Source organism: Brachycentrus maculatus, unplaced genomic scaffold (assembly GCF_059751285.1).
Source record: "Brachycentrus maculatus isolate JH-2025_06_01 unplaced genomic scaffold, ASM5975128v1 h1tg000693l, whole genome shotgun sequence".
NCBI lineage: Eukaryota > Metazoa > Arthropoda > Insecta > Trichoptera > Brachycentridae > Brachycentrus > Brachycentrus maculatus.
In genome coordinates this window covers 418,449-433,090 of record NW_028281425.1, presented here as the reverse complement: position 1 = coordinate 433,090, position 14,642 = coordinate 418,449, and the positions used below count along the sequence as shown (strand labels likewise).

The 14,642-nt window shown below is 38.2% G+C and overlaps 1 protein-coding gene across 8 annotated transcripts in view; it reads left to right on the top strand.

Moving 5' to 3' along the window:
• The window catches only part of LOC148300557 (IQ motif and SEC7 domain-containing protein 3-like), a 111,541-nt gene that overhangs the window by 82,606 nt on the left and 14,293 nt on the right, over positions 1–14,642 (top strand). For 5 of the 8 annotated variants that reach the window (XM_088274619.1, XM_088274617.1, XM_088274620.1 and 2 more), the window contains 8 exons: positions 4,924–5,168; positions 6,444–6,570; positions 7,437–7,636; positions 7,719–7,830; positions 8,092–8,242; positions 8,970–9,102; positions 9,812–9,937; positions 13,493–13,628. In XM_088274619.1, coding sequence (XP_088130745.1) covers positions 4,924–5,168; positions 6,444–6,570; positions 7,437–7,636; positions 7,719–7,830; positions 8,092–8,242; positions 8,970–9,102; positions 9,812–9,937; positions 13,493–13,628 — 1,230 coding nt within the window. The remainder of the gene's footprint in view (positions 1–4,923; positions 5,169–6,443; positions 6,571–7,436; positions 7,637–7,718; positions 7,831–8,091; positions 8,243–8,969; positions 9,103–9,811; positions 9,938–13,492; positions 13,629–14,642) is intronic. The other 3 variants (XM_088274621.1, XM_088274623.1, XM_088274622.1) reach the window with 3 other exon arrangements.

Genomic DNA, 14,642 nt, shown 5'->3' with positions numbered 1-14,642 from the left:
ACTACGCCTGTCAGATCTGTCAATTGTTTTAATATGATTCCACTCGTTACTTAGTTAAATCCAACGGAATCGTGAAAGAAGTAGCGAAATATAATTAGTATCGTAATGATCCTCCGAAGCATCGGTGATTAGCCGTCGGCAAATTGGCGAAATAAATCAATCATAGGCCGAAGAGAATATTCCGATAAGTGGAAGGCCCGACAGAGACCGCTGGAATGGCTCGCATTATTCTCCGGCACAAAAGGGCCTGCCGGGAACGCGATCCCATTGTGGAGTTGTTTATTTTTGACCCACTTCCAGATTTCCATCTCCCCCGCACAAAAGGAAAGCCCGAGCTAATACGGATTTACTGTCGCGAGAGTCTCTCGTACGTTTCTGATTTACTCCTTTTTATTTGTTTTCTCTTCTTTTCGTTTTCTCACACGCGTGTAACGTGTTTTACTTTATCGCGCCGTAACCCGTTATTTTTTTACTACTTCAAATATTGGATAATCCAAATGAGCCGGTTTGTGATGATTTTAAATTATTAGGACTTTCTTTATCGATGCCTAAATGGCGTACAGTGCGTTAGATCATAATAATTCAACGTTGGTTTGTCATATCGTATAGAAGCCGCAGGAAAAACATGTTAGAAAAAATCAATATTAAGGTTTTTTATGCACAAAATTTTAGTTATGTTTATATATAAATACGTACCGAGATTTTATATACCAACATAACAAACATTTTGTTGAAATGTCTGACCACAAAGTCAATGCTTTAAATAACATTAATGTTATTCCTTTTCTTCGGGACTCAAACCCGTAACTTTATTCATCCCAACCAAATGAGATAAACATTAAACTTCGGACAGTAAAATATGTATGTTTATTCCATGCTTTTAACGTTTTGACGCTAGAGGTTTCTAGCTCGATTCCCAGGGGGGTCAAAAATATACGTGATTTTTCAATCTAATATTTTTCCAATTTCACCTGAAGCCTTGGACTGATCACCATGCCTGCACGTATAATAATTAACGATCTAGATTACACTGATTCGATACGATGCAATTGCATCATGGGGTGCGGATAAGAGAAGAGAAAGATGGAATAACAAGTTCAAAGCCAGAAAAATAAGAACCCCTGTTAAAAAACATTTCCCCTATTGCGGGTAGTTTAATAAAGCAAATAGCATTTATTTTGTACAACAATATAATGATTTCATATAGGATCATAAGTGTTTTGTTATTATTATTATTATTTTTGTGGCAAAGTGGATGTTTGTAGTGTCGTGGGGTGGTTTCGCGTTCTCTCCCCCTCTCGGCTGGCCCGCCGCCAGATAGGGGAGGCGGCCGGCCCTCGGCACACATCTCCGCAGTCGGAATTATGATTGTTTGTTGTCGCGCCCGCGCCCGCGCCCGCGCCAGTGGCACCGGCTCCGGCTCCCGGCTGGCTGAGGCGCGTCGGATACCGCTCGGATATGTGTCCCGGAATCAGGATATTCATGCTCATCCTTAAAAGGTACATAACCATGGACATAAATAAATCATAAGGAAACGACTGACTTTTACGGACGGTACTTTCGTGCGCTCGTTTATCATCGTTTAAGACATTTTTTAACGCGATCGTTATAGCATATGATCATATATGCACCATTGAGAATCGAATAAGTTTAAACTCATACGGCTTGATGAGAATTTGTTTGCTGAAGTTTATAAACAGTTTTTACAGTTGTAACTTTTTCTGCAATGTATATCTTTTAAGATATACATTGCGGTAAAAGTCACTTTTTTCGGGAGCCAATTTGACAGATCAAAACTGCAGTAAACTGCCGTGTTAACTTGACCTTATATTCCGTCCTTTTTTGCAGTTATCTGGGTTATTATATCGTGTACTGTTTATACGTATTGTCAGTGCTTCGGACATCATTGTAACTCTCGTGGTGCAGGCGTAAAAAAAACATCAAACGTTTTCTTCATCTTCGGCAACGGATCCTGTAGTGTGTTATAAAACGCCGACAAGAAGTTTAGCTTCAGTGTTTTATCGCAGCTAAAATTAATCAATACCTCAAAACGAAAAATGAGAGCCAAAAAATAAACTCGTGTTTATGTCGTTTTCCACGGTCACTATTAATTGTACACCACATTTTTAGGTTGACCCGTGTATCATTTCTTCGGCCATCAGGGATCTCCTTCAAGGCGCTGTGAAAACTTGTGTGGTACTATAACACCCTGAAGAGGATAATAAATAATACACGAGTTCACCCAAAAATCTTCTTCTTCTAACCCTTATGCGCACCCAATGGCGCATAGGGCACTGCGTCGTATAAACGCAGTGTTATCTTGATTGTTAACACATGAAGGAAAGGTGATCAACCCTCCGCATCATGTACCAGTCCAGGGTAGTATTGAATAAATATTAGGGTGAAAAATCACTTATATTTATTTAACCCCGCGCTGGGAATCGAACCCGGGAACTCCAGTACAGTAGCCAAGCTTGCTGACCATTACACCACAGAGGCGGACGAAGAAAAACGTGACATTTACTTAGGTATAGGTTGTTTTTCCTCTCTTGTAAAATTTGGTGTTCGAGAGATAGGTGGGTAGCTCGTTTACAATAACACCGCTGATAACGCCATAATTTTATATATAGCCTGAAAAACATTACCATTTCTAGTTGTTTATTCCCTTTTTGTACGTGCTCTTATCTAAACTGTTACATAATTCAACATGCAAAATTCATTTTCCATCGTTTGTTATTTTTGTAGCTGAAATTTAAATAAAATGATTGATTATTTAGTGGAAAATCACGCCAAATCACCGTTAGTGTATTCGCTCGGCTAGAATGGTTTATTTCGGTCTCCTCCTCGCCCTCGTATAGCGATGCGATGGTAGATGGTAGATGGTACCACACACGAAGGTACCGACTTATTAATAATGCAAAAAAGTCAATACAACTTATAAATAGTCCACTGCGCATGGGGGAACTTCACTCGGTATTTTAAAACCGTACGTAATAAATATTTTTAAAATATTAATTTTCGTTCGTATTCTAGTAATTTTAATATTCCGTTTATCCTATATTTTCAAAATCCGTAAAATTTATACACGATTTCGGATGGCGGGTCATTTTAAATTTTAGAAAAATCGATGTACGAGTATGTTGACAAATTCAACATGTTTTAGAAATAATAATTTTTATACATACACGAAAAATGTTCCCAGAAAAAGAAATGACACTGAAATTATTATCGCGTATAATTTATTTATTTTAATAAATGGTGTTTGAAAAATGATTAATTTCGGTTGAGTGTAAAAAGTGATCTGAGCAGTAAGTCCCAGTTGTGTCACCGAGTCCATATAAGGCTGCTCGTCGAGGAGTGTCCGCCGCATACTAATCACTGATCGCCGGTGAATAATGAAGGCACTGTTGTACGGTGAAACCGAGGATTACTAACTACTGTGTATTTTCGTAAACCGAATCGTTAGGATCTCGAAACCCAAGTTATTTACTAATTTCTGTATAGCTTTGTTCGCGTCCGTTGTGTAGTGGTCAGCGCGTTTAACTACCGTGCCTGAGGTTCCGTGTTCGATTCCCAGGGGGGTCAAAATAAACAAGTATCTTTTCACTCAACAATATTGATTTAATATTACCCTGAACAGACAACTGAAGCGCAGGGCTGATCGCCTTTCGTTCGTGTATTTAACGAACAAGATAACCAGGGTTTTTTCATCTAGCGCGGTGGAACGGCGTTCCGGAACCTTTTTTCACGGATATATATTTTTTTAAATTTCAAAATCAATTAGTCGAAACAATGGTTGCGCTTACGTAATTACAATCTATATTCATATAATGAGTCAAAATAATAGGAAAAGTTTGTTCTAAATTTTATTTAAATGATATTCGAATATAATTTGTTTTAGTGAAACATGAAGTGATTTCCGGGACCTTTTTTGTTTAAAAAAAAGCCCTGAAGATAACACTATTTATATACGATGCAATGTCTTATGCATCGTTGGGTGTGGACAAGGGTTGGAAGAAGAGAATAGCTTAGGTTGCGCCGAGTGTAGTAGTCACCTGGCCATTATCCACATATGTAGGTATACATACATACATACACATACAGGTAGATCCTGTAAAATTTGGTAAGTTTGTCAACAGGTGGTGTGACGTGAGCGGAGTGCTAATAGCTGTCGTTATACTTTGCAGCTAAAGTACATTATGCCACCATATCACAATGCCCGTGATTCACTATTATTATTGTCACCGCTCGCATCGCTCATTACTCCCAATCAACGCCAACCTATCGCGCGGAATAAACAAGTCGACACGCCCCGCGAATAATGACAGATCTGCTAAAAACTCTCAAACAAGCCGCGTTACGTACTATTTACATCGTAGATGTGCCTAATACGCGCTCGTTACTTTTTCGGTTACACATTTAGTTCTATACTTTTTCTCGTTTTATATTTCTTTGCAGTTTATGTATTTAAATGTTAAAATGTGCTCTCGGCACGGGACAACTCAGTGAGGGCACACTATTGCAATTTGTACAGCGGTATGGCACATATTGCATATGTGCCATACCGCTTGATTTTTGCATTGCTCTAATAATTTTTTTATCCGCTTTTGTCAAGAAAATATGCCGGTGTAAGAAATCGTCACCATGTCAAACTAAACTGTCCAATAAATATTAATTTTTATTTATTTATATATATTTTTATTGTTTTTTTTTTTTTAAAATACGTATTTAAATAATAAAAAATAGTTGGTAAGTATACAATTCATTTAAAATATAACGTTTCTACCTCTAGCTAGTCAGGGAGCTGGTTAAGTAATACTAGTGAGTATGCGCGCTAGATTCCAGCTATTCATTACAGCGTAGTCTTGAAGTCCCGTTTGTAGATTTGAAGATTGCTAATTGTCGTATTGTTCTGTCGTCCAGCTTCGGGCACAAGCAGGCGGGCTCGGGCGGGGGCGGGCTGGACGCGTACGGCGCGCTGCCGGCGCCGGCGTACCGCGCGGCGGGCGGCCCGGGCGCCGGGGACGCGCCGCCGCCGCCCGCGCGCCGCCCCGGCGACCTGGCGCCGCCCGACGAGCACGAGCAGCAGAGCTACATCGAGGGCAACCGCTACGTGAGCGACCACGTCACGGCGGTCTCGTGCGGCGGCCACGCGCACCTCACCTCAGGTACGTGCGTTACCCAGTGGTGCATAGGGCACCGCTGGCACAAGCCCGCGTGTGAGAGAGAGGCGAGGCGGCCCTAGGAGGCTACAAGGGTTATATGTGTTGTAGACCGGGAGGGTGGAAAAATGGGGAAAAAGTCTTTGGAACGGTGACCATGTGAATCCTATTTTGTTTCTATTGGTTTTTTTACGATTCACAAATTATACTAAGAAAAAGATACATAATATATCGAAGATATGTAAAAATATAGAAAGGAATGTAAGGCTGAAGGATAGTTAAAAAGATTAAGAAGAGTTCTTTAAGGTGGTATGGACATGTGAAGCGAATGGATAGGGAGAGAATGACTAAGAAATATGTGGCAAATGTGAGTGGAAGAATAAAACGAGGACGGCCGAAAAAGACTTGTCACAATCAGATCAATCAGAACCCAAAATCTGGTGGTGTCAAAAGTCTGGAGTAATCGGAGGGCATGTATGACTAGATGTATGGATGTGAGAAAGCGAAGAGTATGCCAGGACAGAAGAGTGTGGCGTTCCATCCTCTCTGCCTACTCCTGCGGTGAAATGCCGTGATGGTAGTAGTAATAGGAGCTCGGGATGAAGGACATTACTGCTATATGGGATAGGAATTGGAGAAGGAATAACAGGTCAAGAAGAGCAGAATGGCTAAGGGGCTCGGGGCCGCATACCTGCATGTGTAACTTGGACACTGTTGATTTGAGTCCCTTGAAATCAATTCTCAGGGTTCGATTCCCACGAGGGTCAAAATAAATAAAAATGATTTTTCACTCTCATATTTATTTCGCCAGAATATTTATCAACTTGAAATGGTCTGGTCAGTTTACCATAATGTCATTAATGATCAAGATAACAGTGCTTTTATAAGGTGCTGTTGGGGATGAGAAGAAGAAGAAAAATGGTCATCTAGATGATGCTTCATTATCTGGTGCTGTGCCCTATGTACAGTTGACAGAAGAAGAATCAATAAATTGTATTTCTCTTTTTTCAATTTAAAAAAAAATTTAAAGGTGTGTCAACTTTATTTGAAACATGTTCTGTAGGTTGCCAAGTCGTAGGCATTTAAAGCCCTGGGATGCTCACACTTCCATCTTCCTTCATATAAAAGGGAAAAACGATACACATGTTTCATATCAAGTTAAGACACTTTAAAATGACATTACATCCGTAGGGTGAATAATCCAATGTCCAATATAATAAATAATATTAAAATTGTTAGACAGAATATTGTCGGTAATCAGAGTGGTTGGTCTGTTTGCAGGCTTGACACATTCCACCTCGTCCTGCTCGACCAACGTGACGGTCGGCTGCGACTCCTCGCGCCAGATGCAGTACATGGCGCCCTCCGAGGGCTTCGGGGGCCAGACGGGCCTCAACATGCACAACAGGTGAGCGCCAGATTGTACCACCTACTACCACTCTCCATCATTGTACCATCTACTACTGTGGATTACAATACCGCTCTCCATCATTGTACCATCTACTACTGTGGTTTGCAATACCGCTCTCCATCATTGTACCATCCACTACTGTGGATTACAATACCACTCTCCAGCATTGTACCATCTACTACTGTGGATTACAATACCGCTATCCATCATTGTACCATCTACTACTGTGGATTACAATACCGCTCTCTATCATTGTACCATCTACTACTGTGGATTACAATACCGCTCTCCATCATTGTACCATCTACTACTGCTGGTCACAGTACTGCTGTCCATCATTGAACCATCTCAATGTTACCTAACTGATTACTATCAATTCCAATTGACAATTCTGAGAGCAAAAAACTAATATTTTTCACAAAATTATTTTGACTGTCTAAATGCTGGATTTTTAGAGTTGCAAGATTTTTTAAAAATATCTCAACATACATAAAGGAAGTTATTGAATTGGCATTTGTTTAGAGGAAAACCATAATCTAATATTACTAATATAAATAAAAAAATTATGACATAAGATTTTTTAGTTGTTTTGTCTTGCGAGGGTATAAGATTTATTTATCTGAATTACAGACTTCATGTATATAGAGAAGATAAGTTCATATGCAGCTATTTTGAATGTATTTTTTTCTTGAATTTCTCATTGGCGTACTGCCATATTGGTTTTTGAAAAAGTTTGAAAAGTATCTTCATAGCATATCTTCAGAGATTTTCCTCCTTGGCTTTTGAGTTAGACTGCATGTTCTTGTTGCTATGCCGCTCCTTCCTCCATTTCCTGCGGAGTGACATAATGAGGTACATTGCAGGTACGAGATGTCCCAGGACTTGCTGGACAAGCAGATAGAGATCCTGGAGCGCAAGTACGGCGGGCTGCGAGCGCGCAAGGCGGCGCTGGTCGTCCAGCGCGCCTTCCGGCGCTACACGCTGCTCAAGAAGTTCTCCGCCATCACGGCCATGGCCAAGGCGGAGAAGCGCGCCGTCACCACCGTCATCGTCGACCCGCAGAGTGAGTACAGTCGCCTAATGAGATCTGTCTGGTAATGAGACTCGATAACACAACTTAAATTAATAATTCTGTATGTTTACAGACGATATCTACGCAAAATGCCAGAATAACGGGAACTCGGATAAGCTGTCCCTCTCTCGCCCCATGAGATCCATGTCGCTGAGAGAGAGGCACGATGGCGATGTCAACGGAATGTAAGTGTACTTTTTCATCTCTCTATTATGTTTTAATAGTTAGTTAAACCACATCCGCTCCCTATGTGGAGAATGTGGAGTCTACAAACTGTCTCCGAGCTTTTCTGTCGGCTGCTAGAGTTCCCTCGCATCCTCCCAAGTCAGGTTTCCGTCCCGAAGTTCAGACGAGAGCTGCCGACGAATTGTCAGCAGTGGTCGTCCTGGGCGGTGTAAAAGAGGCTCGATTGTAATGGTAGTGGTGAATGTGATGTTTGTGTCCAGGTCGAGGGTCCAGTCCCCGAAGCACGAGATAGACGTGATGGCGGCTCGCGTGCAGCAGTCGGCGCAGCAGCTGCACATGATGGGGCTCACGGGGCCGCACAAGGAGCCCGCCCCGCTCCCCTCCTCCAACCGCAGCGACGGGGACAGCGGAGTAAGTTGACCGCTCATTATAGCTCCTAATATGGCTAGTAAACAATGTCTCCAATAAAGGTTTTGCTCATCTTTGCTTTACTTAGATTGATTTCTATTGCTTCTAATGTTTTAAACAAGAGAAAAATGTCCCTTTCCATAAAAGAAAACATAATATTTCAAACAAACTTTATCATATGATTTTGTTCCATTTTTGCTACCTTTCCTTTCTGTTAAAATTATTAGTTTTTTATACATCCCTGATATTCTGTGCCTCATTTATGGGATTGGATTCATTAAATTAAAAACCAATTATTGTGTTTTAATATCGAGTGAGTTTTACTTTTCACCTGTAGATGAAATCATCTGTAGTTTTCGAGACTAGTCGTGTGTGATGAAATAATAAAATCTGAAAGCTATAATAATAATATCTGAAAGCTATAATATATGTATATACATATTTCAATAAAATATTTACAACATGTATATATATTCTTCTGTTTTTTATAATTTTTTTGACTTCTTTTCTGATAATCCGGTAATGTTTTATTATCTGGGCCATCCACATTCCCAATTAGTCGAGATAATTGAATTACCACTGTATTACAATTATCTTAGACAGATTTTGAGAATTCAAATACTTTTTTTACTAATAATTAGCGTGGTTTAACTATAAACCCAAACTAGACACTATGTGTCACTAATAACCGCCAGTAGTATTGTCTAGTCAGTGGAGGTGATGAGCCTAGTTTCCGTATCCCCCGCAGGTGTGCAACTGCTCGGTGGGCGGCTCCGTGAGCAACATGTCCACCTCCTCGCTGCACAACGACTCGCTGCTCGCCCACCACCACCACCACCACCTGCACCACCTCAACAACTCGGGTGAGTGCCTTCCGACAAGTAATACTACATTCCATCTGTGTTTTTAGGAGTTTATCAAACATTTTGTTGGTCAATCACAACAACACATTAGTCCTGAGTGTAAATCGTAGTCCAGCGATCGATTAGTGAACAAAACATGACTTTTCTATAAAAATGGCGCTCTATAAACTATCCAAAATTATTATTTTGATTCTTACACTTTTTACAAAAAATAAATGCAATTTTACTATTGTTGTTATAATATGTATGGTAGAGTTAAAAATTAATTGAAAGTATGAATCCATAGTGCAATCCATTTCAAATCTAAGACTGTTCAACTGATCAAAAACAGTAAATCTTGTTTTAATTAATGTTTTACTTAGTACATACCACTATTTCTTAAAATCTACTGTGACACGTGTTTCGATGCATTCCATGGGTCCTCTATAGGTGTTGAAAAAAAAAATTCTGACATATACACTACATTTTTCATCTAAAACACATAACAAAAAAAGACTTTTTTTAATCAGAAGCGCCATTTGCATTTATTTCTTAGCTTACAAGTTATCGAGAAATAAATTCCTCACAACCCAACACAATACGATTGAAAGTCCTTATTTAAAGTTTATTTTCCTTCTCCTATTTTGTTGCATCGCCTTACTCAAGTTAGATTAGTGGCTTGTTGGTTTTGTTGCCGTTACGCTTGTTTTATGATTTGTGTTGCGGGCAGCGAGCTCGGTGCACTCGAGCCCCAACGCCAGCCTGCTGATGTGGCCGCACGGGGGCTCCGCGGACGGCTGCTACGGCCACTACTCGCCGGGCGGCTCCTCCGTCTCGCCCTACTGCATCGACCGAGGTGAGATGGCCGCGCCACGCACCCGCCACTCCGACCGACAACCCCATAGGCCATTCTGATGCACTCTTTACTCTTTATATTCTTACTATACCGTTTGTGCATTTGTTCTTCTGCAAAATATAAAATTTTGCACGCTTTTCATAGTGATTTTGGCGAGGGAATTTGAATCTAGCTCTGTCAAATCCAGTTTTTGTTGATATATTTAAAGAGATTAAGTTTTCAATTTTTACTTCTATGATGTAAAAAGTTTGCCGTTACCTAAAATTTAATTTAATTAAAAAAAAGATGTATGAATATACTAGTTATTCATGTCTGCCTCCATGGTGTAATGATTAGCATGTTTAGCTACCATGCTGGAGGTCCCGGGTTAAATTCCCAGGGGGTCTGAAAATATAAATATTAGTGATTATACACTAATATTTATTACCCTGGACTGGTCCCTGAAGGGCAGGAGTGATCACCTTACCTTCATGTAAGTAACAATCAAAATAACACTGCGTCAATATGATTCCGTGCCCTATGCACCATTGGGTGTGGATAAGGGTTAGAAAAAGTGATACTTATCATTACTACACTTAGACCTATGAATCATACGTGTTCCATGTGGACCTAAAAAGACCCAACTTTTTGCTTATATGCAGGTCATATTGACTAGTATTGCAAAGTTTAATTTAATTCCCTTTTGAGTTCAACTTTAAAAAATCACAACCATACAATAGCAAAAAGGACTATTTTTTTAACTTATCCTTTAAAATAAAATTGTGATTTTTATAGCCCAATATCTCAAAAACTTGATACGGCATTTTGGCAGATTCAAATTTAGCATGCCAAAAACACAATGTACACTTAATTTGAAGGAGTGCGGGTTTCGATACCAGCTAGTGTCAAGAATAGTAGTCACCAAAATTAGAATTATCCGCCAAATATATCTCTCCTAAACAAATGCTGCTTCAATCAAATTAATAACTCAAATAAATTAATATAAAATATTTTCTAAAATATCTTCCAGTTCTAAAATATTTTTATTTTAACATATAGCATATTGCGAAAACTGACTAAGTCACAAAATTTGAACGTTTCATTATTTCTGAACTCTGGTTTGACTTTAAACTAGAATGTTAGAGCTATATTATAACAACATTTTAGAAATCATTCAGAAAACTCAGGTTTTAACCATTTAAATGAGTTTGTCACTTTTTGCAATATGTCTACGATATCTAATTAATCTTTTTATCGATATATATAACTCTTAGTACTAAAAACTAGTCTGCCTCCGTAATATAGTGGTTAGCGTATTTGATTGCCATGCCATGGGTTCGATTCCCAGGTAGGGTCAAGATAAATATAAGTGATTTTTCACTGTACTTATAAGTATTTTTTATAACCTTAAATGGTACTTTCAATGATCACACTGCCTTCATGTTACATATAAGTAACAATCAAAATAACACTGCTTTAATATGATGCAGTGCTCTATGCACCATTGGGTGCAGATAATTTATAAGTGTGGCACTCACTACTATTGAAAATATATTGGACACCATAGAAATTTGTCTTGTTTTGTGTAATGTTGTCTCCAATTTTTTAAATTATTTTTATGTTTTTATTTTAATTTATTTTTATTGTGCTCTTGTTTTTATTTCTGATGCGATTCCTTTCTTCGTGTTCCCTTATTTTGATTCCCAAATCGGAAACGTCGGTGATGTCGAATCTACAGGATACTTTTGACCAACAGAGGATAAAAAATGTTTTTTTGAATCTGTGACCCTTGATTTTTGGCAAATATGCTGGATCTATCGAGGGAATTCAATATTCTAAAAGTGCTATTCAACCAGTGACATACCGGCACATAACCTCGTATGTAGCAAGTGCTGACTACGTAACCATGTCAGTATGTCATCGACATCTACGCAATGTTTTGAAGATTTAAAAAATATTATCACTAATAAAATGCACTGTCGGACAGGTTAGAAGAGATTTAGTTATTTGTAACGTTATTGATGTATTTAATGTTTTTTTCATATATTTTGTTTTTAATCAGTAAAAAAATTTATACTTAATAAAGTACATTGTCAGGGGTGTGCATAAACAATACGAAACAATTTTAACTGTTTGAAAAAATAGCTTAGCTACTATGGTCGTTGGGTTCGCTGGACATTTTGAAACTGAATGGCCACACCTTAAAAGGCAATTCAAATCGTAAGATTGATTTTTTTAGCCTAAGAGAGTGTTTCTAATGTAGCACGTTGCTGTTTAGAGTGACTATAGACAAAGTAGAAATTGCCATGATGATTGCCAACCTTTGGCGTGGAGTGGCACTATATGTAATAAGAAGAAAAAAAGTTTTTGTTTTAATTGATCTATTTTTGTATATAAAGACATGCTTTCATTACACAGCATTCATTCATCAACGCTTTCACAAACACCTTCATTTTGAGACCAAAATACCTCCAATGTACATAAAAATACTGCACTCTGGCATGAATATTGGCGCGTGACTCTTATTTATTATGTGGCTTCAGCCAAACGTACGACGTGTGCCTCTATCCATGTCTTATTGCCGAAACCCACCATCGTAGAATCAAAACCTAACATTTCCATCTGTAGATTGGAATAACTAAATCACAAAATATTATTATGCCTACTATTAACACTTTTTGGGACTTTTGGGATCTATACTAATTTTCTTGGTGCTAGTATATGTTTCTGTTACTAAAACCCAATATATATTATTTTAATCATCTATTATTATAAATTATGCAATATCTACTTTATTTTTTTTAGATTTATTGATGTACAATATGTCTTATTTTATAGATTAAAATATAGGATTGAGTTTTAACTCTCACAGATTTGCCTCGCAAAATTACTATCTAATCACTATTTTTAAAAAAAGATAATTTTTTTGTGTTTAATTAATTTTTACATACATAGTTGAAAAGTTACGTAAATTTTGTTACATGCAGATTTTTAATCATATTATTTAGAATGCACACTGAACAGATTTTTTTGCACACTGTATGCACACAAGTTATCAAGTCATAAAATTACACTAAAAAAACACGTTTTTAAACATTTAAATATTATAGTCAATATGCTGGAGTTGTTTTCCTTTTAAACAAATCGTCATAGTAGAATTGATGAACGGAAATTGGTAGAATGGAGTCAGCCAAGCGCCCTTGAGGTAGTGTATTATGAAATTGGCACTATATAAATTATCCAAATTGATTATTACTATCCATGGAACGGAGTTGAGTTTGACATGTATTCGGAGTCTTGGCATCGGAGTGAGCCAGGACCTCAATATAATGGCTCCCATTATTTAACTCCCAAAAACCGTCACCTGACTCACTCCCATGTCACTCTGAATACACACTTATCTCAACTTTATTCTATGAGTGACTTGTCTGATTTAAAAGTAAATTTATAAAAGTTGCTTAAATTGTCTAATTTGAAAAGCCAATTATTGGACGCGGCGTGTGTCTTGAAGGGAATCAGCTCCAGTTTTGAAGTTCGAGGTTAGATATTAAAGGAGGATATTTTGTTGGGTGTCAGGTCCGATCTACGGCAACATCCTGTCGAGCGGAGGCAAGCCGCTGAGCGCCCCGTCGGCGCAGCTGCTGGCCATGCAGCACCACAGTCGCAGGGTGCCGCCCGAGGTGCCCAAGAGGACCAGTAGCATCACGCTCAGGTAACTGCTCGTAACCTACCCTACCTTACCCCGCGCTGTGGACGACCATGATCGCCCGATCCTCTATCTCTCCCCCGCACTGAATGTATCATCATTCAGTAATCGCTACATCACCAAGAGAAAAAAATATATGCATCTTAACACATTGTTGTCGGGTAGTTTTTTCATCAACAATTTGTATACTGTTTTAAATATTGAAAGCATTAACTTTGTGGATCATATTAATATATTATTTTGAGAAATAAAAAGCCTTCTTTTTTGATCCACTCACATTTGTGAGTCTTTTTATTTCTCAAAATAATATAATTAGTATACTAATTAGGGTTGTTAATCACAAGTAACTGCAAACCCAATCCCCATCCGTACAATGTTTTTTGGCGTCTCTCGTGCTCTACCGAAAGTAAGCAAATAGAACGCTTAAAAGGGTCTTCCTCTCTACTAATATTTGAAAGGAATCCAACAACATTGCATATGTACATAAAAAAATTAATGCAATATAAATGTTCAATCATGGGCAGAATGGTGAATATTACACAAGTGTTGTAAGTCCTGGCATGCTCAGATTTTAGTAAAAAAATGAAGGGCAAGTTGAGACACCTGTAATATTGATATATCATCTGTAGGATTAACAATCCAATGTTTGATAGAATAATAAAAATAATTTTTTTTAATTAATTAATTGTTTGAATATTTATACAAATTAAAATGTGAAATGTTTGAAAAACAGAGGTCTTTGGATAAAGGGGCATTGCCATGTTTGCCTAAAGTAAATTTACCTCTTTTATTATTATTAAGTTGTTTTTTCTCCCAAGTATTTACCTCGAGTCATTGAGAAGGTCTTTGTACAGCTTCAGTACGTTGTTTCGTCTGCCTCTTGGCAAATCCAATGTATTTTTAGAATACTTTATTGTGTAAAAGGAAAGTTATTCCACTAGACCGGATTGGACTGGACTGATTGTAAGTTAAATTATTTTGAATTATTAGATTGAAACAACAATATTTAACGGAGGCATT